This window comes from Crocodylus porosus, unplaced genomic scaffold, assembly GCF_001723895.1.
Source record: "Crocodylus porosus isolate Cpor-Errol unplaced genomic scaffold, CroPor_comp1, whole genome shotgun sequence".
NCBI lineage: Eukaryota > Metazoa > Chordata > Crocodylia > Crocodylidae > Crocodylus > Crocodylus porosus.
The window spans coordinates 105,288,431-105,313,869 of NW_017728947.1; the positions used below are offsets into that span (position 1 = coordinate 105,288,431).

General features: G+C 42.4%; 1 protein-coding gene across 1 annotated transcript in view; it reads right to left on the reverse strand.

Moving 5' to 3' along the window:
* SYNE2 (spectrin repeat containing nuclear envelope protein 2) overlaps positions 1–25,439 on the reverse strand; it is a 256,377-nt gene that overhangs the window by 204,129 nt on the left and 26,809 nt on the right. The window contains exons 2-16 of the mRNA XM_019550841.1: positions 21,394–21,455; positions 18,582–18,677; positions 18,235–18,312; positions 18,046–18,138; positions 17,288–17,469; positions 14,315–14,511; positions 13,726–13,826; positions 11,358–11,459; positions 10,335–10,472; positions 9,277–9,441; positions 6,379–6,491; positions 4,925–5,081; positions 1,382–1,478; positions 904–1,091; positions 615–779 (exon numbers count right to left, since the gene is read on the reverse strand). Of these exons, the coding sequence (XP_019406386.1) occupies positions 615–779; positions 904–1,091; positions 1,382–1,478; positions 4,925–5,081; positions 6,379–6,491; positions 9,277–9,441; positions 10,335–10,472; positions 11,358–11,459; positions 13,726–13,826; positions 14,315–14,511; positions 17,288–17,469; positions 18,046–18,138; positions 18,235–18,312; positions 18,582–18,677; positions 21,394–21,455 (1,934 nt within the window). The remainder of the gene's footprint in view (positions 1–614; positions 780–903; positions 1,092–1,381; positions 1,479–4,924; positions 5,082–6,378; positions 6,492–9,276; positions 9,442–10,334; positions 10,473–11,357; positions 11,460–13,725; positions 13,827–14,314; positions 14,512–17,287; positions 17,470–18,045; positions 18,139–18,234; positions 18,313–18,581; positions 18,678–21,393; positions 21,456–25,439) is intronic.

Here is a 25,439-nt window from a genome sequence, read left to right on the forward strand (position 1 = left end):
ATCATATATAGACAGAAAGATAAATCTATATCTATATATTATTGTATTCTGTAATAATGTTACTCTTACGAAAATATTCTCTAAGTTTAACAGGGAAAAAATCAAGAAGCTTCTATGGACGTTAATCTGATTCGACAGCAAGTCCTCAAAAACTCCACAGAGTAAGATTTTCTGCTGAGTTAACCTGGTATAGCCCAGTAAATGTCAATGGAGCCAGCCAGTTGACACCAGATGAGAAGGAGCCCTATACAATTTAGCAAAGATTTATAAACTTCCTACTGAACATACCCACCAGCCTAACTAGAACTTAATAGAAAAGTTTATCCTGTTACATGAAATATTTTTATAGATGGGTTTAAAGTTCTATAGAAAATATAACATTTCAAAAAGAAATCTAAGGGATTTTTGCAGAAAGAAGCACAATTAAGTGCAACTAGGGACCTGGTATTGCCTGCTTTTCTGTCTTTAAAACTGGTAAATAATCTTGCACTCAATTCAGTATTATCTGCAGTTAACAAACTGACAAGTATACACAGTATTCAGAAAATGTAATTTTGAAGTGGAAATTTTAAAAAATTGTGTCAGGGAAGGAAAATGGAAACACAGTAACTTACAAACTGTGTTCTCTTGATAAATTTAGCCCATTTCCTGTTCAGTTTCTTCAGTTCTTTAGAAATATCTGATCCCACATCCCCACTGCTGACTTCAATTAAAAAATTCCCAGCTTCATTTAAGGAACCATGCACTGAGTTCCAGGCTGACAGGCTCTCCGTGGAGATCTAGAGAGATTCATTGAAAGCATATTAAGAAGCATCCAAACAACAGCAATAATGACTTGCATATATAATACGTTATGTGCAAAATGATGCAAAAAGGTAGGCAAACAGAAACCCAGCTACATACCTTCCTAGGATGGCCCTTCCGTGCTTCCTCCAACCAAGTTTTCAGTAAGGGCATATTCTCTGTATAAGTACTCCAAGAAGAAAGTGCTTTCTGTAGGATGGCATTTACATTGGAAATATATTCTCTGCACATCGAAATCTTAGACTCCACCATCTTAAACAGTTTGCTAGTATACTGAGAATCACCAGCTGGAATATCAAATGCATTTTAACATGAATATTAGAAAAAATAATTGATTCGCATGAATAATTTCAAAATCAAGTTAAAGAATATTTTTCAGTCACTTGGAAACTGCCATTTTTTTAAATGGAAATTCTTCCATTTGGTTTTTAAGGGGATTAGTATCATATGCTTGGAAAACAATGAAATTAAACAAAACCAAAGTTCTACAAGAAATCACAGTACTGTAAAATCAAAATCCCAATAATGCCTCAGTTAAAGAACAGCAGTTAATATTAATCTATTTGCATGCACTTACCCAACGTAGTAGTGGTTTTGCTTTTGTTTTTCAAGTCTTCACATATTTGAAAAGCAGTCTCTAGCTGAGTTATGATTCTTCTTTTCTCAATAAAATCCTGCCCAAAGCAAAAGGAAATCAGTATGGGGAACACTGACTGGGATGGAAACATGCAGGAAACTCAGATGAGGAATTCAAAAACACAAATCAACTAAACAGACGTTAAACCATAACAGCAAAGCATCTACCACAGCTCCTCTTCGCGCCCTTGACAGAATTAGGCCTATGATGCAGCCAGACCTTGCACAGTGCTACTACTTGAATGGACAATCCTAACTCCTACATGCCACTAGTTCAGGGGTGGGCAAATATTTGGGCTGGAGGGCCACTTAAGGAGTTCTGTTACTGGCCGGGTAGCCCAGATGATCCTATCTGGCCCACCACCTGCCACTGGGAGCCTGAGGAGGAAGGGGTGTGCTCCATGCCACTCAACTCTGCCGTAGCTAGGGCCAGGCTGGGCAGCATGTAGACTCCTCTTCCCTCTTGCATCCATCCCTACCCCCATCTGGTTTCCTGCTGGTGCTGCAGCTGTGCAGTCCTGGTACCACGGCTGCTGGCAGATGGGACAACACAGGATGGGGTGCAATGCATTATGCCAAGAAGCCATCCCACCCACTGCTATGAGTCACTGCTGTTGCTATGCCACACTGGGAAATTTAGGAGCAGCTGCTCTAAGCTGAGCACCATCCCTCCCCACTGTCCCCCAGCAGCCTGCACAGACTAGTGGCATCATGGTGACAGCAGCTCATCACAGTGAGTGAGCAAGTGGGTAGGACAGCTATTTGGCATGCTGCATCGTGTCCCATGCTATGCAGGCCCGGGTGCCAGTGGCTGTGGTGCCAGGACTACACAGCTGCAATACCAACAGGAGACTGGGGCAGAGCGGGGATGGACAGTGGGGTGGGGTGGGGTGGGCACAGTCCTCCCTCCTCAGGCTCCTAATTGCAGTCAAGAGGCCAGAAAGGATCAACTGGCAGACTAGATATGGCCCATGGGCAATACTTTGCCCATCCCTGCACAAATTGTCTCAAAAAGACAGCAGTGTTTGCACGGTAGGGTTGTTTATTTCAGAAATAAGGTCATAATCCCTTAGGGAAGGCCCTTGTTTTCTTTATACCTGGGAAGCTCCATGAATACCTAATGTAGCCTAAGAATATTACATCAAAATAATAATTCATTTTAATGATGCACCAAGGGGCCAGGAGAATCTTATTAAATCTGAGAAATTTGGGTTTCTCCCTTCGTAGCCCACCACAACATGGGTTAATATCGCTGACGTCTTCAGGCATGTATTGATTTTACACAACAGGTTGCCACACAGCAGTCCAATTTCAGACAAAATTTTCATTAATTGAAACCGGAGCTTTGCTTGTTAAGGATGGTAGTATTGAGCCCCATATGTGCTGCAATGAACCAAGCACAAAAGAGGAACTAAGCCTGAAGCATAACCAGACAGGACAACTCTTCCACCAGGAGGAGCATAAGGATCCATCCAGACTGAGGAGGAAGAGGAAGAGGAAACTGCAGCATATTCCCATGGTAAAGCGGCAGGTGGTGGCAGATCCTGCTGCTATGGATTTGTGACAAGTGGTAAAGCAGCTCTCCCACTCTCCCTCGGGAGAGGCAGTGGATTCGAGGCAGGGAGTGGGTCGCTATTGCTGGCCATCTAACTATTATAAAGGAAAGGAAGCCTCCCACAAAAATGATGCCAGAAGAGAGAAGGCCAGGAGCAAACACGGCCTAATTGGAAGAGAGGAAGCGGCGAGAGGAGGCACAGTGTGAGAGAATGCCTCGCAGCCTGTTACGGAGAAGGAACGCTGCCTCATGTGTTTTCGCTAGAATCATGCCAAAACTCAGCACTTTCACGAGGCTTGGACTTCAGACCACAAGAAACGCAGCAATTTTGGCTGAGTTTTGCTTTGACGTTCTCAGATTTAAATAAATCTGAAACTTTTGTGAACTTACTCGCACAAGATCCAACCAAAAAAAAGCTTCACTGTAACCAAACCTGAAGGATAACACTTAATGGCAGGTGCCATGGATGGATCTGAACCATGTGGCTCCTAACGTGCTGGATCCAGACTGCAGGCCTTCTTGTTGTGGGCTGCCAGAGCTGCTGTGTTGGCACCAGCAGTCAAAGAAAAAGCACCACCACTGATCAACACACAGGTGACTGGTAGGGCGGTATGAGGGGGCACATACCCCCCTGGGTTCGGTCCCTGACTTGGCACTGCTCAGGACAGGGCAGCTTTTTTGCTGCACAGGTCGACGGCATGTTGGGGACAGGGGGAGCACTAAGCCATGGCACAGAAGTATAGGAATGGATATGGGGCTTTTGGCCAGCCCCAGGCCCACCCACAAGTTGTGCCCCCCCAGACTCATGAGGCACCAGTCACCCCTGGCTCAACATCCCCCACTATAACATCACCTTCACAGCTGCAGTTGGAGGTACAGTGCTCCAGCAGCCAGCAGTGATGGGAGCCAAGTGACAGTAGCTTTAACTCCTTTGCTGCAGGCACCAATACAAAGACTCCTTGCTGCTGGGTAGATCAGGCCAGTGGGTTGCATGTTTGATACCCCTACTTTACAGAATTCTTGAAAACTGTTTCAAGGAGATACTGAAAAAAAATCTGTGGAGGGAGGATATTTAGGAAGAAATGCAGCATAAAAATGTGTCAGCACTGTCTGCAAGCACTGACAGGTGCTTGTAACAAGGCAGTCTGTCTCTTTAAGAGGGAGGAGACAGCCCTGTTGTAGAAGCCCAGCTGTGGGCATCAAGCTTATGAGGGAATATCCCACTAACAATTAAAAACCCAAAGGACAGAGCTGGGGAAAGCCTGGATTGTGGGCAGGAGGTTGAGTGCAACTCAGACAAGTTTGTCACCAGGGAGGGGCCATGCTCCAGGACTGGCCCAGAGCTCAAGGGCCTCCCCTGCTGCCTGGAGAAGGGATAAAAGCTTTGTCTCCTGGTTTGTTTGCCTGTTTGGTGCAAGGACCGTGTTTGTATTTAAAGGATTGGTTGAGGAGCTCCCAAGGGGACAAAGTTGGCCAGGCAGCAGGCATACCAATCTGCCAACACGTCAGGCTCATTCTGGTGTAACGTGATGGTCACAACTAAGTGGCCAGATTTACTTCATTCTATATGGGTTGAGAACAATAGCCATTCATTATTTATTTCAATTAGTAACATTGCCTAGTTTCAGAAAGGGCTTCTATGTGCTTATCATTGCTTTACAATGACACCTGCTGGATGGTCTTTCTATTCCAGTCTGAGAGCATTTTAGCTATGTGTGGCATATTTATCTACAGTGAAATGGGACACAGAGTAGCCAGAATTTTATAAAGGTATAGGTTGATTCTGAGACCCATGAGCTTTTACATAAACCCTAAACATTTTGAGCCAGCCAAGTTACCCCTGCTTTGAGAGACTCATTATAGTGGGAGGAGTGACATGAGGTTGCACTAGAGAAAAATTACCAAAAACACAATATTTGTAAAGCTTACATGCCAATCCGCCAGCAAGAGTTCCACAGACTCCTTAGCCCCATATTTAATGTTCCAGATATTTAACTTCGATGTCACTTCATCATATATAGCTGAGCACAGGTGGCAGTGATATTCCAGCAGTAGGCTGAAGTTTGTGAACCTGATATTGCTAAACCTGCAAAAAGAAGAGAGAGTTTTGGAATGTGGTTAATATTTTGGGGCATAATGAACAATTCATTTACAAGAAGAGACCTCTAACTTTAAAATTATGTGAACTCCAGATATTACACCACACTGTACAGACTGCAAACACAAACCCTTTCTGCTGAGGGATAAAAAATTCTAATATATTTAGGGTTAATTTTTCTGTAACCAATGATTTGGGCCACCTTAATTTCTGGACATCCACTTTAAGAAACAGGGACTGAGTTTCAGAACTGCTAAGCATCTGCTGTCTGAAAATCAAGCCTTGGTGGGGTGTCTCTCTCTCGCAAGCTCTCCTGTTGAAGATGTTCCACTTTATATAAATAATTTTTACTAGTGCAGGTGCTTGAAGCTTCCAGGCGAGTGCCCTGTCCACCGGCTATTGGCTATTTTGCAGTGGTTATGCTCTCTTCCTCTCTCCACTCTCTCTGTTTTTAACCAGAAATTCCAACTTTGTAAAGAGTGGTGCATACTCTTCTCCAGAAAGATCTGATTTCAGCAAATGGACATTTTCTGAGAAAAGACCATTTCATCAAAACATTGACAACCAGCTCTGGGACAGTATCATTATTCCCCTTTCCCAGGCAGGGAAAATGAAGACCAGATCATGCAGGAGGCAGGGCAGGCTGGCACCCTACAGCAGTGGTTCTCAACCTCATTAGACTTGATGTACCTCTCAGAAAATACCAGCTCTTAGTTTTCCTTGGGTGTTTTTACTACTGAAAAATAACAGAGCAATTTTTGTGTTGTCAAGAACTCAGAAAGACCAGGGCAGGTTGGAATGCTTTTAAGACTACGGACTCCTAGTTGAAATCTCTGGGTTTATCTAGTGAATCATGTTTGCACACCTCACAGTCCTAACATTGCTGCACCCTGCAGCATCCTTGAAAATATCTGAAGGCAGATCCGAGCCACTTGATCTGCCCCATGGACTTGGAGCTTTGGTGATATTTGATGGAGGCGGGAGGAGAAGGCTTTGGTGACGGTCACTTTCCATGCCACCACGGGGAGAAGCCATGGTGGCAGCTAGGTCCTAGGTTCTGCCTTCCCTCCTACCTCCAACCCAAACTAGGTTGTCCCATCCCACAGCCTAAAAAGGTTGCCAGTTGCTGGCCCACTTCATCAGATGCTATGAATGGATGCTCAACAGGACAGGGTACAAATAAATTATACGATAAGCCAAACATCATATAGCTAATCAGTAGCAAAGTCAGCAATAGACTGCTGTCAGCTCAGATTGCTGACAGGATAGACTTGAAAATCACAACCTTCTTTTCATTTCCTCTAACTTCTCAAGTGGCACTAAAGGCATATTCTTCTCATCTTTATTCTCAAATGATTGAAGGGTGTCCAAGTGGCCAGCAAAACAATCCATCAAGTCCTGAAAAAAGTAGTATCATTTAGTTATTTCACTGTTTAGTACTGTAGTTAAGAACATGCAATCTATTCTTTTATTATAGTAGGAGCTAATAAAAACATTCATCACAGAATTTAACTTCATTTTTTTTAATTAAAGCATAATTGTAAATATTTAACAGATTTAATCCAAAAGCAAGCATTTGCTTCAGTACAACAAAAATACCTCAGCATAGTAAACATCTAAATACAGGTGATACTGAATTAAGACTATGCTATCAGTGATTTTTTTTTCTTTTTAAATTTATACCTATACTAGGGCTGTGTAAAACTTAGGTCGCTGATTCAATTCGGTGGAGAATCAGTCCAATTCAGCAGCCAAATCTCCAAATCTAATCAGGAGACTCTTTAATCTCTCTGAATCGAATTGGAGAGATTCAGAGAGATTCGATGATTCGGACACAGACACAGCTTTAAATATTTTTTCTACATACCTCAAGGTACCAGGCAGCTCATCAATGCTGAGATGGTGGGGTGTATGGAGCATCCCATGGAAGTGAGGTGGGGTCCCCAGCATGCTTGGTGGTAGACCCGGTAGTGGACCAGAAGCACTTCCAGTCCACTTATGGTTCTGCCACAGAGTGGACGGGAGACCCCCTTTCCTGCCCCCCAGCTTGGCAACTGGTGCCTTCCAGGTCTGGGGGTGCCCCCCGGGGTTCCCCGTAGCCGATTGCTGAGCTGGGGGGGGCATCCACCTCCAAGCATGAGGGGAGGGGCCCACCCTCCTGTGTGATGCTCCATCTGCCCCTCCATTGCAGCATTCACGAGCTGTACCTGGCACCTTGAGGTACGTAGAAAAAACATTTAAAGCTGTGTCTATGGCCGAATCACTGATTCTCCGAATCAGAGTCAAACCTTCAGATTCAGATTTGGCCAAATTGAATCGGGACAGTGATCCGAATCAACAAATCAAATCACTATCCCCCAAATCGGGCTGAATCTGAATCAAATACAGACCACTCACATACCCCTAACTTATACCCTTTGGACACACCACATTGCAATACAATTTTCAACAAATAAAGCTTTTCATTTACAAAACATTAAAAATAAATATGTTCAGTTATGATCAGTGCTGTAAAATAATAATTTAAAAGTATTTATCCTGCTAATAGTGATACCATATTAATTGTCTGACGTCAGGACTTGACAGTTTGGCTGCATATGACAGGGGATGTGTCACAAAGTCAACTGCCAAAATCAGCTAATTAAAATGATAAAGTAACAATTAAGAAACACTATAACATAACACAGTGCTCCTCTATGAATGTCACTGATCAAAATATAGTATTAATGTGTCACTGCACACTAATACTAAATACACCTACCAGCTATACCACCTAGGAATTGCAGCTGATGAAAAGAAACATGCTACAAATAGAGGGAATAGTTACACACACAATCAAGCTGCAAGGATGTGATCATGGAACTAAAGATTGCATGAATACCTAAACCGGCATGATACCATACCTAAACAAGCTCAAAGGCACGTTAACCTCTAATTAGCATTCCCTAAATTTGGCATGCTTAAATTTGCAAGCTTAATAAAGTGCTTTAGCATAGTTGTGTGAGTGTGCATGTGTGTGTAATTTCTGATATTTAAAGCAGCATGTAGAGAACCCAGAAATTCTATCATGACACATCACACTGAAAATACCCATGTAGGTCATAAGTAGGTCAAAAATTAAAGCTAGAGCTGGAACCAGAGAGGGACAGAAATTTTCCAACATGATGACATCAAACTATTTTGTAAGAACGTGTCAATTTAATCTAAATTAGCAATGGGAGATTATGAAAATATGGTAAGTAAGATATTTTTCCCTAGCCTCTTCCTCAGAAATAGTTTAACTACCACATTTTCTCACATACCATATGCCCCGGCACAAGATACACACCTTGCTTTTGAAAAGCAGAATAAAAAAAAAATCTTTCCTTGTAGTAAGTAGCTAAGCAGCAGCAGCTAGAGACTTGAGCCTGCTCACTGTCCTGCTCCTTGTAGATTGTGTGCACACTTTACTTTTGTTTTCACCCAATAAGCAGCAGAAACTGCTCTAACTGTATTTCCTGGCATATCATGTGCAGTCTGGTTTCCAATAGCTGGATTTTTTTCAAAAAAGGTGTGTTGTATGTGAAAAATATAGTATTTTCGGATAAAATTAAGAATAAGGATCAGACCTCATGGAGATACCCTTTATGGAAAATTGCAGATAAAGGCCAGGTATAGATATTACATGTTTACCAGTTTAAGTGATCAGAAACCAGTCTAAACCCAAAACAGAACAGAAGTTTGGCACATATAGACTAGTTTAAAAACGGCAGAACCCGATCTAAGATAGGCAGCCTCTGTGCCCTCCCCCCTGCCATCAAAGGGTGAATGTGTGTTCTGTTTGCTACTGATATAAACTATGCAGTTTACAGAAAATCATGTAATTTAGATCAGTTCCACCTTGGGCTTTTTTAATGTCTACCTACCTGAAGTGGCTAAACTTGACAAAGCTATAAGCAAGTGAAAACTGGATCTTACATTAGGATTTGCCACATAATCTTACTAATTAGCAGTGATGCCGACACAACCTAGAATAATCTCTAACTCTTCAGTTTATAACAAGGACATGTCAAGTAACCATACAACTCAGAATCTAATCCAAAATGCGAGTCACAAAAGGTAAAATAAAAGCAGACTCAAGGAACTCATGTAACGTTTTTACAATGAGATGCGTGTACAAACATGTTTTTTATTATCAACTAACCTTAAATACTATAATTTTTTCTTTGAAGAGGGCCATTGCTTTACAGTGGTCTTGCAAATCAGGCAAATCTTCTGCAAGCAGATGCTCTACCTCTTGGAGCCAGAGCTCGATACCATCCAGAGGTGGGGGTAACACACAGTCCAGCATTGTTTTCCATTCGTTAATCTAAAAGGAGAATACAAGTCTATGATAAAACATTTCTTTCTTAGTTTCTTCCCTTATTTTTGAAGGATTCATAAGGTCAACAAATAAAATGCCAAGCAACATGAGATGCTAACTACCTCAGATATGATCTTGCCCACAGTTGCAAGCAAGCAGCTGCCACTAACTAGAAGTCCCCTGAGAATATCTGAGGCCAGGATCTGTTCTAATTTCTGTCATCATTGTATGGTAACAGGGAATTCAGTACTATATACAGTTCTCACTATATACAGTGTCTAGCATGAGGCTTTGGCACAGGAACACTTACCAATAGTTACTGACAATGTGAGGGCAACTCCTACAGAGTATTTAGTTAGTGGAAGCAGGGAGATGTTAGGTAGTACCAATCATATCTATTCTCTGTCAAGGTGCAGGGACCACTGACATGATTCTGGGCTGAACCATGCTTCTGTGACAGGGCAGTGTGGTCAAGAAGCCCATCCAAGCCAAGGGAAAAAATATCTAGGCCACCAGATTCTGCAGCCTGCACCTTCCCAGGCTGCATTATTATCATTTAGCTGGAACTATGTCAAACGGAAAAAGCTAAAACCTAGACCAAAATTGGAGGAAGATCAGTTCCAGACTGTACCTTGCAGGACCCTGAGATCCCTGGTGACAGGGATATATACAGTACAGAGGTGCTTCTCTTTCCCACTGAGAAATGGTGTGGCACACCAAGCACAGCTTAGCTGGACCCCAGGATCAGGGCCAATATCTACATTTACCATTGGAAATGCAGAGTTCCCTTTGTGCACTCAAAAGAAACAGCAGCACAAGTATGCCAGAGCACCAGTTCCTGAGGTGAATGCTATCTTCATATTAACAACATAAAGAGCAGCTAGAAATGCTTATTTAACCTGGGAAGTTAAGCTATCCCATGTTTCTCTCATTCGCTGCAGGTCTTTACTGAACTCAGCCACGTTTCTTTTTGACGACAGCAGCGGCAGAAAGTCTCTTTTCTCTTGGTTAAATAATTCCACAAATGACAGCATCTCCTAGGGTCAAAATGGGGAGACAATTTATTGAATAAATATTACAGTATCTTTTAATGAGATTCCATCAACTTAATGGGTATTATACACATGATACATGAGGAATTGTGACATGATGAGACCACTGAGACCAGTGCCACAACCATCTACCAGTAGCATTGGGACTTACAATATAGGTATCAAACCATAGCTAGATCATTAATTAATGTAAAGATTAATACTGTATATTGTTCCCAAATAAACAAGAAAGTATATATATATGTTAATTTTTCCAGTGCTGTAACTATTCAGCTGTATTAAAAGTGTTTTGTCTAATACTAAGCATAGGCTAATAATAGACCCCATAAATGCCTCTACTAAATACTCTTGTTCCCTGGGTTGCACAAAGGGAGAAAGCATTTACTCTAAGAATCAAAGAATATGCATGTTTTCCGGCATTCTTCCAATGACAAAAGCCGGTGTCAGACCTGCTATGCCAGGGGTGGGCAACTATTTTGCACGGAGGGCCGCTTACTGAGTTTCAGAAAGCCATCAAGGGCTGCATGACAGGCAGCCCAGGACAGATTAATATTAATTTTATAAATTTTTTAGGGGCCCCACGGGCTGGATAGAATGGCCTGGCAGGCTGCATTTTGCCCACCCTTGTGCTATGCTATCACCATGGGAACTAATATATATATATATGTTCTCCTTTTGGAAAATAAATTTTAACCTAAACTTTCTTAAGTGACTTTGGTTTAGTTACTAAATCCAGTGATAGAGATATGATTTTTGTATTAAATTTAGAAGACTATACAATATCAAGAAAAGCTGTATTTTGGCAGTTTGTGTAATATTACAATTTGCAAATATTACAGTATTCAAAAATGTCATTCAGATACTACTTACCTGATACTTCTTGCAGAGTGTTTCATTTTCTGTATCAATTAACAACTTTTTTAACTTCATTTCTTGCATAGTCAGCCAGCCTAAGGCCTCTTTTAATTTCCCCTGGTAATTAGAGCAGAAAATTCAATTTTTAAAATTCTGCAAGATTTATTTGTAGTTTGCACTGAACCAAAAAATAGCATGTGTGTGCATGGGTGGATCTAGGAATTTGAAAAGGGGGTACAGATGGTGTGGTGCATCATAACACACAGTACAACTATGAAGGCCCTGAGAGGCAGGGATGTAGGTGGCCCTGCACGGAGTAAGGATTGAATGGGAGTAGGCCTGAAGAGCTGTGCATGAGGGGGGCTAAGTAGGGATGAACAGGAGTAGGCCTGGAGGGCAGTTCCAGGGGCGCATTGAGTAGGACTCAACTGGGAGTAAGTCTGAAAAGCAGCGCAAGGGCCAGCCCCGTGAGTAGTTGAGAGTGAGGATGATGATCAGACCCCAGGATGGTGCGTGGTGTAGGTGCCCTAGAGTGGGCGTAGTAGGAGCCCCATGTGTGGGGAAGAGAACAAGGTATGTTTGTGGATGCCTGAGGCCATAGTTTGGGCCAAAGGCTGAGCGGGGGGGCCCAGCCAGAGAGTTAGGGGTGAGTCCCGATGCTGGTAAGTCCTCCACTGCAAAGAGGCCAAGTGTGGGTCGAAAGAAAGACCTAAAGGTTGAGCACAATGACCTGCTGCTCCAGAGAGGGAGGGAGAGTCTCTGTGAGACCCAGGAGCGCCAGTCGTGGTGTGGGTTACGAGCATCATGAGGATGACCTCTGCGAGGCATGGGTCGCTGTTGTGGGGGAGGTTTTGGAGCCACAGACTGCACCACTGGCATCAGGGTGGGAAATGGGTAGCCTCCTGCCTAATTAAGACATCAATTATTGAACAAGGCGTGGCAGACGAGAGAGGTGGGCAGTTACCTCAGAAACAGGTGGGCGGGCCAACCCCTAATCGGCCCCAGGAAGGCCCCCTGTTACAACAACACGTATTTTCCTTCAGATAAGAAGAAACTAGAAGTTTTATTAATATGTTAGGGGCCAAAAGTTATATTATTTGATTTAAGAGCAAAGCAAAAACATATAACTTTATTGGAGCGTGCATTAATTTGCTGTATTGTATCTTATGTATTGAAAACACAACTAGGAAAAAAATAATCAGAAGTTTATGTTTTTTTAGTCCTGCTGTCATTAGAACTAAATGTACATCTCTTTCAGATTCATAAAACAAAATCTAGCCTTCTCGAGCATCTTGACAGCGCATCTAAAACTTCACTGAAAATTATTTCAAAACCTGAGTTAATGTTCACCTAACTTAATGTTTCCACACCTGAGTTAAGGTTTGTAGCTAAAGTTAAAAAAAGTCTGCAGGGCTATGAAATAGAAGCTACATTAAGAGGAACAGCTAACAGACAGCAACATTGCAAAAGAAGGGTAGTTTCATTAGTGGAATGTTACATTTTAAAAAACAGAGGGTTGTTAAAACCTGTGGAATGAAGAGTTTAGAAGGAATTGGGTAGGTAATAATGAGACATGAAGTCAATTGATTCTTTCACTGCTGCCTGACTAGAAATGCTGCTGCCACTGTCAGACAGCTAAGTTTTAAACTCTGGGTGGACCAAAAATTAAAGTAGGGTGCGAGTGCACTACTATTCCCCTCCTCGATCTGTCCCTGAATGCATGAAAAGAAATTAGGCCTCACGACTGACCTGGCACAAAACCAAATGAAACCAGCAAAATGACTCCCCTTGATTTTAATGAGCTTTGGATCAGGCCCTATGAATACAAGGAAGCCAGCAGTTTCAAAGTGGGTGCTTGAAAGCTCCTGCGTTCAACAAGGCACCTGAGGTCACAAAAGTGTTCTACTTGGTCTAAATGTACACAGCATAGCTCCAAGGCTTTGAAGGAACAAAAGAACTATAGAATGAGGAGCTGGGCTGACTTACTCTGAACTGCTAAAATCAGAACTTCTTATGGTACATAAATTTGGTACTTAAACTTGCCTAAATTTAGGCATTTCCATTTAGGCGAAAAGTGTTGAAGATTCTGGTTGGAATAAATATGGAAAAAAAATTTACTGACTAAAGAGTTCTGGTTGCAACAAAGCTTTCATCTACATTGTTCAAATCAACCACAATATGGCCTCGGCTCCAGGGAGGGAGTGCCAGGCATAGTTAAAATACATTCAGTCTTGCCTGTGTATATAGGTGCAAGTCAGGTTTTACAATTGTTTCTGCACTGATGTTGGCTTTGGAAAGGATGTATCGAAAGTGTTCATGAGAGTGATGAAGAGCCCAAAGAACATTTCTTTGATATGGGTCAATGATAAATTAAATTACGTACCTGTAAATCTTCTTCGGTGACAGGGAAACTCCTGGAATACTGCAGAAACTGAGACACATAAGTCATAATAGATTTTTCATCTGGATTGATAACATCCACATCTGCAAAAGGCAGCCAAGTATTACTAACATTTTCCTACATTCTTCTAATTTTGAGCAAACAATTACAGATAATGCTGCAATTGTTAAAATATATAACTGTTTCATCAATTCTAGTGAGGCTTCATTGACAGAACTCAGCATTTAATGGGTTTTTCTTTTGGAATTTTATAATGTAGTACGGCAAACTAGAAAAGAGATGGCCAGTTCCTGAGATGACAAATATATAGCTTTATATTTTTTCTTCCATAGGATGTTTCTAACATTGTTGCCAACTCAAAAGTCCTGACAGTCCAGGTTTACTGAAGGGCTAGGCAGTAAAGAGCCTCATATTTCAGCATACTTATTAAAAAAAAAAAAGAGCGGCTTTACTTTAAATCCTGATCATCACCATCATTAAACATTAAAAACTGTATTGGGTATAAATTGACAAAAGTCTGACAATATTAGTATCACACCTCAGAGTAAAAAGATGAAAAACAATAATTTACCTTCAGGTTCAAGGAGTCTTGCAATACTTAATTCATGTTCAGCAATTCTGAAGGCTTCCTTCAGGTTTTCTTTGTTGGATCGACACTTTGCTCTGTCCATGTCAACTAAATCTGGTCTTAAAGCATGGATGACTGCTAAAAAAGCCAGTCCATTCCTCCAGCTTGTCCTGAAATCTGTCACGTTGATGGATCCATGCCTGCCCCCAAAATTATTAAAAATATAATACGTGTCATTTTTTTCTCAAAATGTCCAAATATTCATTTAAGAATGCAATGTAAACCATATCATATGTTACCTGTGGAACCTGTATTCTGTGTAAACTGGCTTAGCCCATTATGCCCAGACAACTTAACCATTCTAACAAAATGTAAAACTGAAATATTCTTCACTGCTGAATGCCAGGCGGCTTTTACTTCTTACTTGGCACGTCTACAGTTACTGCAGCGTTGCCTAATTAAAGACTTGGTGTCTACACATGTGGCCCTATTAGTACACAAATACCATCCTGCAGCGGCATTATTTAGTGCGGCGCAATGCACATGTAGATGCTGATGGGGCTGGCTAGGGCATGAGGATGCTTCAGTATGGGAGCTGCCTCCCAGCTAGCCCCACTCTGCAGCACCTTTGTGTCCCAGCCAGCTCCTCTACAGCACGCTGAGGTGGGTTGGAGCAGCCCCAGGCTGGCAGGCTGACCCCCAAGGCTCTCTACCAACTGAGGCTGCTCTGACCCAGCTCAATGTGTTGCAGTCCCAGGTGCATGTGTAAACATGGCACCTGGGAGCAATAAACTCTGGTGCAAACTGTGCTGCAGTTTGCTGCATCACACTAATTGCATATGTAGAGGTGCCCACTGTGTCCTTGAAACACCACTTGGAGGATTCATTTTTTAATGCATTTGAAGTAGCTATCTACATTTTGTAGGAAGAAAAGGATGGAAGAAAACACTAGTATCAGCAGAAGAACATTCAGATTTTTTTTGTTTTACAACACAATGGAAGTTGGGGACTTTAGACCTTTTTAAAAAATTTCAATCTGAAAACATTTTGTTGCTTCAGGAAACTTTTTGAGAAAACGCTAACTTGAAATAGAACTAGAAAATTTTTTTAAAATTAGAGAGGAATCCCATAATACAATGAGCCAAATCAAAAGCACAAATTACAATGAGTTCTAAGACAACAACTCCTCGAAAATGGTTCAGGTTTCATGGAAAAATGAGTCTGGTAACTGAGATCATAGCATGAATTCTTGTAATCTCACTTGATTAAAATGTGAAGACCTATTGATTTAGCAAAAGTATATTAAACTTACTGGGCACATCTACACAAGACAGCCAATGCGCATTGGACTAATTCTTCTGTGCATTAGAGCAACCAGCAAAAACTGTGCTAATGCACTATGCATGGTATTAATGAGCAGTATTCATTAATTAAATGAATTAATAATTAATTAATGTGCGATATTAATTTAATTAATTGAATTAGCCCAATGGGCATTAAGTGCCACACAAAAAGTGTTCGTCTGCACTAATGTGCATTACACCACATTAAGTTTAGTACCTTTTATTACTTAACGCATTAATGAACATGTAGATATGCCCACTCTAATCAAATTAATCACTAAAGCTGCCAAGAGCAGTATAACCTCATTGTAACAAACCTTACTTATAACAAATTCCACTTTTAACAATCCCAACAGCAGGATTCTTTTTTTTCATTATTATGAAGCAGGAAATTGCCTAACCCTATTACAATAAGGTTGCAATGTAGATTTTAATACCATTGAATGAACCAGGCAAAAAAAAGATAATTAACAAGAAGAGTATTTGTGTTTCCACGCAAACCTCGCAAATCCAGCAAAACATAGTTAAAATACAGAAAAAATTAAAATTCAACTCCTGACAAATGTTGCAAGACTCTACTGCAGGAAAAACTGTGTGTGCTGACAAATGCCCTAATTTGCCATTAATATCAATGGGACATCAGTGGGATGATAACAAAAGGTGGCAGCAGGACAGCTGGAAAAAAAGGGCTGAGGCTTTGGTAAAATTTTGTAAAAAGTATTTTACAAAGACACTGGATCTTCAAGGAAATGTAAAGCCCTGGTGGCAGGATGGGTCTCCTATTTCCTGGATGAATGCCCTAACCACTCAGGTACTGGGACTTGACCATGGGAGGACCCTGCCTTTCCTTGTGCCCCACATTTCCAAATTTATGCCCAGGTACATGCATATGTGCACAACTAGTGCATAGCCCACTAAATATGCTCAGTCTGTACATTCACACAAGTACCCACAGTGCAGAAGCAGAGCTTAAAACATCACTTGCATGGCTAGAAAGCTGCCACATAGGTGCACAAAAGGTAACAGACTTCCACATTGGTCTTGCAAACGCATCTGCATATACTTAACACTGAACTGCTATTGCTCTCTTTGAAACAAATGTGACTGACTGCAGTGGGTAAGCCAAGTACAAGCATAAATCTTGGTGGGATGAAAGCCTGAGTCATCCTAAACATAGAAGTCCTTAGCTCACATGGCTCCTTCTTCTGGCTCTTGAAGTCCTCTGGAGGGAACACACATGAGCTGGGATGCTCATTATTTCTAGACACTTTTTTTTTTGTTAGACAAATTGTTGGATGATTTCTCTGTTTCTCAGAGAACCAGTAAATGTCAATCCAACAGGATTAAAATGGGCAAATCATGCAGACACTGTACTAAGAACATCACACTGAGAACTGGGTCAACCGATAAAACAGAAAGCCAGACAGCCAACTCACATCTCTGTGTTTCATTAGCAGAATTAGCTCCTAATACTTATAGTAAAAAGTCTTTTGTAAAAATGTTCAGACTCCAAATTAAAACCAAAGTTCTGTTCAAACTGGTTGGCCACATCGCCTACGAGCTGAACCGATCGTCCCTTCTTTTACACCTCGTCACCTCTGAGCCTCTTTTATACCTCGCGTATGAGCCTTACATTGAACACTGCTCCTTTGCCCACAGCAGAAGGGCCTTCTTTGCAGATATCTTCCACCGTTTCTTCACTTTAGCACTTCTTTTAGGCGGTGGGCTTGCAGTTGCAGATGAGTCACCAACACTCGAAGAATCAAGAGAGGGCTGATTGTAACTACAAGCAAACGTGCAGGCAAGTTCTTCGATCTACCAGAGATGGAGAATGTAACCTTAATTTCAGTGAAAATACCAGCTGCAGAGACCCCTTAGTAATAAGATGGGATTTAAGGATGGCTGAGGTAGCAGTCTATCACAAAACCTTGTCCTCAGTTCCTTACATCTTTGCTAAATTTGACATTTGAGCGGAAATGTTCCATACATAGTGTCTGCCTTAAACAGTTTGGTCCTAAGCTACTTAGGGCCATGTGGGCATACACAACTCCCATGGAAAAAACAGAAACCATGCACACATTTGCGGACAGAATTTAGGAGGTTTTTGATAGTCATTAAAAATATTGAGCTACATCATGCTGCTTTCAATCCTATTTTGCTCAGGCTCGTAAAATTAATTGAGTAACTATTTTAGAAGATGCAGCTATGAGATACAAATAAAGTGTGTTTGAGACCTTACTCATCTGAGCCAACATTTTAGGGTTTACAGCAAAACAACCTTACAGATTGTGTTGATGTGTAACTCACTTCATGTAATGACCATAGAATTCTACAACTTTTTATCCTCTTTTCCTCTGCTAAAATACTTTATTGCATCACAGAACTACTTACATGAAAATGCGATATGATTGTCCATATTAGGCCAAGCACAATGGAAGGTTTTCCTTCAATAATGTCAGCAACATGAATATTTATGAGCTTGACCTGGAAAAGAAGAGGTTCATTGTTTAAATAAAGGAAAATGTTCCAAAAGCCAAACTGACTTTAATTGGGAATTTGAAAGTTATCTTTAATACTTACTGATTTGTTCTTTAAAAATGCCAAGGCATTTTCTATGTTGCTTCTGCACTGGAAGGTGTTAAATCCTTTCTCCCGTGGCTATAAAGTAAAAAGAACATATTACATCACTAGCTGCAATGATCTGTTTTATTTTATGTTGTCATTGTCCTGGAAAGATTTATGTTTGGTCCTCTGTGCATTTGTAAAGTTTTCTTTGACTTCCAGGATGCACTTCCAGGATCGAGGCACTTACGAGTATTCCCGTCAACTACAGTGCAACTGCTAACACACTTAAGACTTAAACACAGGCATAAACCTTTGCAGGAGTTTGATCAAGGTGGGGCAGAAGGGGTATTATTTTATCTTACCAATTGTTGACCTGAAAGTACTTCCAACAGGTCCAAGAGCACATGTCCTTGCTTGATGTCTGTATATAGGTCTGAGATTACAGAAGAAGGTACACGCTGCAAAATAATGTGTTGGATACTAGTCACACAATATTTTATCATTTTGAAATCACCATTTTACAAAGGATCATTCATTGCTTCACTTCCTGGTTTCTTTAACAAAATCTACTTGTTTGCCTTTTTAAATTCAATTTACCATTTTTATTAGTTTCAATAGACTGTATTAAATGGATTCCTTTTCAAGTGTAGGGCCCCAGGTCTAGCAAGTAATCCTATTCGGAAAGTGTGTACAGGTGTGCTTAATTTTAAGTAAATACAGCCAATTAATTTGGGACACACGCTTAAACGATTACAGTACTTGAAAAAGAGTGAACTTAAGCATTGGTTTAGTGCTTTTCTGTGCTACAGCCAAGATTATGTTTCCAGCTACCCCCTTAGGAGAGTATAATACAGCTCCGATGCAAATTTTCCAGTAACTAATTTTGAAAGAAGATGAAAATAAAGAAGAACAATTAGTTGAATGTTCTCACTTTTCACCAATGAACCTGATGGTCTTCACCTTTTTCCTAAAGGTAAGAGTCTATTCTCTTACAGGTTGAATGATCTCCTCCAAAGGACTAGGTTTGTCAGGGGACGGGGATGCAGTGGACAAAGAGAACCTAGGACCAGAGAGCCAAGAGCCATGTGCTGGATCAGCCCAGGTAAGCACTAAGGTAGGCACTAAGGGGACCAATAGACATCAGGACAGGGGGGGACCAAGGGTACCCATTGCGGGGCTTAACTGTCTCTACACTAATGCTAGGCACATGGGGAACAAGCAGAAGGAACTTGCACTCCTGCTTGCAAGCAACAAGTTTGAGCTGGTTGGGCTAACTGAAACCTGGTGGGAACCTACTCACAACTGGGCGGTAGGCACTGAAGGTTATAGGTTGTACAGACAGGGTAGAGTGGGAAAAAAAAGGTGGGGGGATGTTGCACTCTATGTTAAGGAGCAATATACATCTTCTATAATCAAGATGGGCTCAGAGGAGGGCCAAACTGAGGTACTGTGGGTTAAATCCTCCAATTTCTCTAGGCCATTCTGAATCCCGGCCCTACCCTCCAGGGTATCTACTACTCCCTCCAGCTTGGTGTCATCTGCTCACTTGCTGAGGGTGCTCTCTATACCATCTTCCAGGTCACTGATGAAGACATTGAACAAAACTGGCCCTAGGACTGACCCCTGCGCCATTCTGCTTGATACCACCTGCCAACTAGACATCGAGCCATTGATTACTACCCTCTGAGCCTATGGTCCAGCCAGTTTTCTATCCACCTTACAGTCCATTCATCCAGCTTGTACTTCCTTAGTTTGCCCCCAGAATGTTGTGGTAGACCATATCAAAAGCTTTGCTAAAATCAAGGTGGCCTCCCTGCATCCACAAAGTACATAAATCCATGACTCTGATCCTACTCTGTATTTGTTTGCAAATTAGTTTGCTTTGTTCATTCGGATCCATTCTGAGCAACTTTCTTATTCCCATTTGTGACCAAGTTGCATTTTTGGCACTTACATACGGGTAGCAGTTTTATACCCCTACACATACATAGATGACAATAAATGCGCATACCTGACTACAAGTTCCAGAAACAAAATAGAGGAGGAGAGGCCACCAATGTTTTAGTTCCAATAACTGAGTGGCAAAGGCACTCCATGGGAAATTAGTGCTGTGTATACACATGCTGGGGGGTCTGTTTTAATTAGAGCAGCTCCCAGACAGCCGCTCTAGTTAAAATTGCACACCTTCATGTTTAGTAAGCCCCTCTGTGTTTCAAAATGGCCACAGGATGCTTTATCTAAAGCTCATTCAACAAGGTTTAGATGAAGTGTCCCCACAGCTGTTCTGAAATATGTGGGGGCTTAATACACATGACGGTGAGGCGACACTGGAGCACTCTAATTAGAACACGGAGCAGACTCGATTGATTGAGTCTGCTCCAACACATTCTGATTAGGAAGTGAACAAGCACGGTCTATAGGCACCCTAGACACCCAGGTTCAAGGCTTTCCCTCACCCAGAAGGATTTGAATGTACCTTACTAACACAGCATTTCAACCACCATGCCACAATATTACAAATGACCCAGGCCCCTTTGCAACACTCCTGTTGAAGCTGAGCCACTGTCCCTCACATTTAATAGTCCCTGGAATAAAAGGATGCACGGCAGTGCAGAATTTTCTGCCTCGCTGGGAACAAGTTTCCAGAAAAGAATCCAGGCCCCCTCCCTTGTCAGGAGAGATCTCAGTGGTCTACACATCCTCTCTGCCTTGCTCTTCTCTTCCCAGCCTCACATAACTCCTTTTCATGGCTGCTGAGAGACCTGTGCTTCAAAAGGGGCATCAGAGAACAGTCTGGATAGTGCCTGACCTGTGGTGGTCAGAGTGCTGTACAAGGAAATGACTGGGATATAATTTCAAAGCCCCTTCAGACAAGATGTGGGGAAGGCTAGTACCTGGGTCTTGGACCCTTCAGAGGTGTGCCCTAACCACTCACCTACTGGAGGTAAACCATGGGAAAGCTGCACTCCTCCTAAGCATATCACCTCTAGTCATTATTTTGAACTGCCTACATTTCCAGGCCTTAGAGGCCAGTATGCATCCATAAGGGGCATGCACACATAGCCACTGGAAATGGAATCCACAAATGTCACTTACGGGATTAAAACAGCACCACTTAGGTGACCAAGAGGAAACAGAATACCACCCTCAGTCCCCCACAAATCATCTTCTTACCTTAGCCAATTGTGAATTTATCCAGGTGGTGAACGTTTTCCTCTGTGTGTTTTCCTGTTCCACTGTGAAAAAAGAAAAATCACACAGTAAGAAAAACAACAGCTTCTTCCAAAGAGAATTGTGGAATCTATCTTAAGTCTACATTCTGTTTTCAGACGTGTCCTCCATTTTTAATGTTATTTTAACATTGTTTTCTGGCATCGTACCCTTTGCTGATATTTTCCGCCTCTTAGACTTGATGGCTGCTTAGCCTCCCTGCTGCACAGAGCTCTCCAAAGCAGACGACTGCTTGCACAGGATGTCACTGGGGCTCTGAGTGGGAACAGAGTCCATCCACATGCAGAACCTTAGTTCTTGGAGATATTTTTTTAAAACACGGCAAAGGCAAATACAGGGTGAACAAACATAGGGGATGAATCTAAAAGGGTTCAACCAATTTCTATGCCTCTCTGAAAAAAGACTTAAGGCTACTATCAGCATAAACACTAGAAGTCCTAACAACACAACATTCGAGAAGGTAAAATGGATCAAAAGTAAAAGTCTCAAAAGCATCAGAGCCATGGAGAAACCTACTTTGTACACCAGGTACCTCCCATTCATGCATTGCAACTGCTAAAAATTGGAAACTGGCCACAGAAAGTTAAAGACACAAGCGTAGGTGCCTGGGCTCCCTTTATAGTCATCAGGCACCTCCAAAGGTTGATTCAGAAAGCCCAGAGTTAGTCAACAGGGACGACTGAACATAGGGGTGTTTCTTGAGTGCTGCCTTTTCTTGGAGCCCAAGTACCTCGCTCATGGTTGCATATAGGCACCTTTATTCATGTAGGACTCTAAATACAGTCTGGAGGGCAGCTGCCTACTTGCCACGATGTCAGTGATGGTTCCCAGCTTGGGTCTAGCATCCTAGTTGTTAGAGCACTCAGGCAGTGGGAGACCTGGACTCCAGGTGCTCCCCAGCCTGAGGGGCTTCAAACTCCTCTCTCTAACTAGCCATGAAAATCTCCTAAGAGTCATAGGGTAAGAAGGACACCAAGCAAGCCAGAGCTGGCATTTGTACTTTTATTATTCCCTACATGTAGCAACCCCCGTCGTCTGTAAACTTGATCAAGAGGTTCTTTCTTCCTGCATGCAAGTCATTAATAAAAATGTTATGACAGATTACTGTTGGACCTATTTGAAATGCCTTACTATTCCGACATTGATGCATTTATAGTTACTCCCCGCTTGTATTATTCAATGAATTATAGACCCACCTGATTAATTTTCTCTTACCCACATTTCTCCAGTTAACTTAGGAGAATGTCTCTAGGGACTGTGGCAAAAGCTTTACTGAAGTCCACGTATATTATGTACACTACGTTCTCCTCATCTATCAAACTAGCTACCCCATCAAAGCAGAAAATAAAGTTGGTTGTTGATTTGTCCTTAAGGCAGGAGTGGCCAGCCTGCGGCAAGTGGCATGGGCAGCTTCTGCATTTGGTATGCAGCAGATTGGGGAGGGGACAGTTAGCACAGCAGCAGGTAGGGCAGGAGGCAGAAAGCGGAGCGGAAGATCAGGCAGGGAGCACAGGGCAGCATGCACAGCATGCAGCAGAGGAGGAGATGGGGCAGGGAGTACAAAGCAAAGCAGCAGATTGGGGAGAGGAAGGGGATCAGAGTGGCACCCTGGGAGAGTGCACATCCCCTCCCCCACCCAGGGGTTTATAAACTGTTTTATAATTTGCTCCAGCAGCTTCCCAGGTACATAAATCATGCCAAGTCTATAATTTCCCAGGTCCTCCTTTTTAGCGAAGGGCAGTTTGTTAGCTCTTTTCCAGTCTCTAGGTCTTTGCCTGTCTTCCATGACTGCAAATACTGTCACCAGTGGCTTCGAGAGTTCCTTAGCCTATTCTTTCAGCACCCTGGGATGAACTGCAACCTCTCCAGGGTCGGGCAGGCACCTACCCTGGAGGGATCTTCAAAAGGATACTGGATGCACACCTTGCTGGGTTATTTGACCCCAGCAGTCTTTCCTGCCCAGAGCAGGGGGGCTGGACCCAATGATCTCCTGAGGTCCCTTCCAGCCCTAAACTTCCATGAATCTGTGAAGTCTGTCAAGCCCTGCCAACTTAACCCTATTCTAATATGTCAGAAATGCATTCTTATCGATCTTGGATGTGCTCTAGTTATTATGATCCTCAGCCCTTTGCTTTCTTTGCTTATATTAATTTTGTTACGTGTCTAGTTGAAGTGTATTTTTTGTGTAAAGACTGATGCAAAATAGTCATTGGGCACTGGCTTTCCTGCATTTTCTATTAACCGTGCACCCTGACAAGTAAGCACTGGATCCTGGCTACACAGACTGCAAAGCAGAACAGAAATACAACGCTGTGCATGTACCACCACATAGGTCCTAAAATTAGGTGCAGAAAGTCTTTGCTTGTTGCTGGAGGAGGAATTGCAGCCCAATGGCCTAGTGATAAAAGCGTTTGGACAGGGAGTGCAAGATATGTCCTATCGCAAGAGACTGTGGACCAGTCTGCATCACTACCAAACAATATGCTTTAACCAGCAGGCCATGAACTAAACACTGTCTAAAGTACGCTCCAGCCTCCACTTCAAGCTGGCTCACTAGGCAATCACACAAGAAAGGTATATGGGTACAGGAAACAAGCCATAAAGGAGCAGGATTGGGGCTCAATGAGGGAACTGCTAGGCTGACAAGATGAAGGTCTAGTCCCACCTACTGCCTTAAAGTGAGCAGGAGCTCCCTTAGTGCTTTTAATTCACTGAATATTAGATTCAAAGTGCAAAAATGCTGTTGAGAGCTCTCATGTGCAGGGCAGAATCTGCCCTCCACTTAGCTTGCTTCTGCATATCTTTCCCCCTAGATGTACAGTGGACCAGTCTCACGATGAGGGCTGGGAGGCAAGCTAGGGACTGTCAAGCTGCTCGCTGGTGGTTAGAGCACTTTGCTGGGACACAGACTCCAAATTCCCTCTGGGCAAGGGGCTGCTCCATTCTGGGTCTCCTGTTTGCTGGGCCAGTGCCCGAATCTTTGGATTAAAAGGGAGAATGGCCCTCCTCCTTCCAGTTAGTACACATACACCCAGGCAATCCTATAGCAACACGGGTGAAAACGGAATCCAAACTGTGAAGAAGTACCCAAAATTGCAGCTATGTAGCTGCATAAGGGTGAATAGGATATGGCCTCAAGTCCCACTGATTCCAAAATATGAAGTCTGGGATGCGTCTTGACAATTTTCCTGACTCTGAAAACTGGTTTGCAAAAATGCCATTTCACAAGCTTTGTCTTCAGCCCAGGAAGTTAAACACAGCGGTCACTAAGTCGAATATATTACTCTGTCCTCTTTTTTCTAAGGTTAATATAGCTCAATTAAGCAGTTACCAGTAACAGACTGGGTTAAGAAATGTTTTAAGCCCACAGAACTAAAAGCAAAGTACTTAACTGCTTCTCATGACATAGCGAGAACAGTTCTCCAAGGCTGAAGGATAACGGAGATGAAGCAAAGGGAACGCTTGTCTAGCTCCCAAGAGATTATTTATATACAATGTCTGGAAAATGTTGAGTCCAGCAGGGATTGTGCATGGATACAAAAGCATGATTGGTGGGATTGGACTTTATGGTAAAATTCCCTGAAGAAATATGCAAAGCAATCGTGGTGCTGACGGACTGGATAAGCAGGATTCTTGTCGGGCCACAAAACCCAGGTATCAGGCAGAATACTATTTCTCTTTGTGCACTGAAATGACACTTTCTACTGCTTACTCACAGGTTGCAACTCTATTTCCGATGCAGAAGGGATGAATAAGCAGGCATATGTAGACTGAGCATGTACAGCAAGTTGCACACCAACCAGGCAGGTATACAGCTTCTTACATATGCCTGTTGTGGATGCATACATCCAAGCCATGAAAGTGGAGGCGGCCAGACCCCATGACTAATGGGTGTTAGATGCCAGATCTTCTCCTGCTTTAGCTGACTGGATAGGACATTTCCCCAGGAAGTCAATTACTCAGCTTTTAGGTCCTGTCCTCCTCCCCCC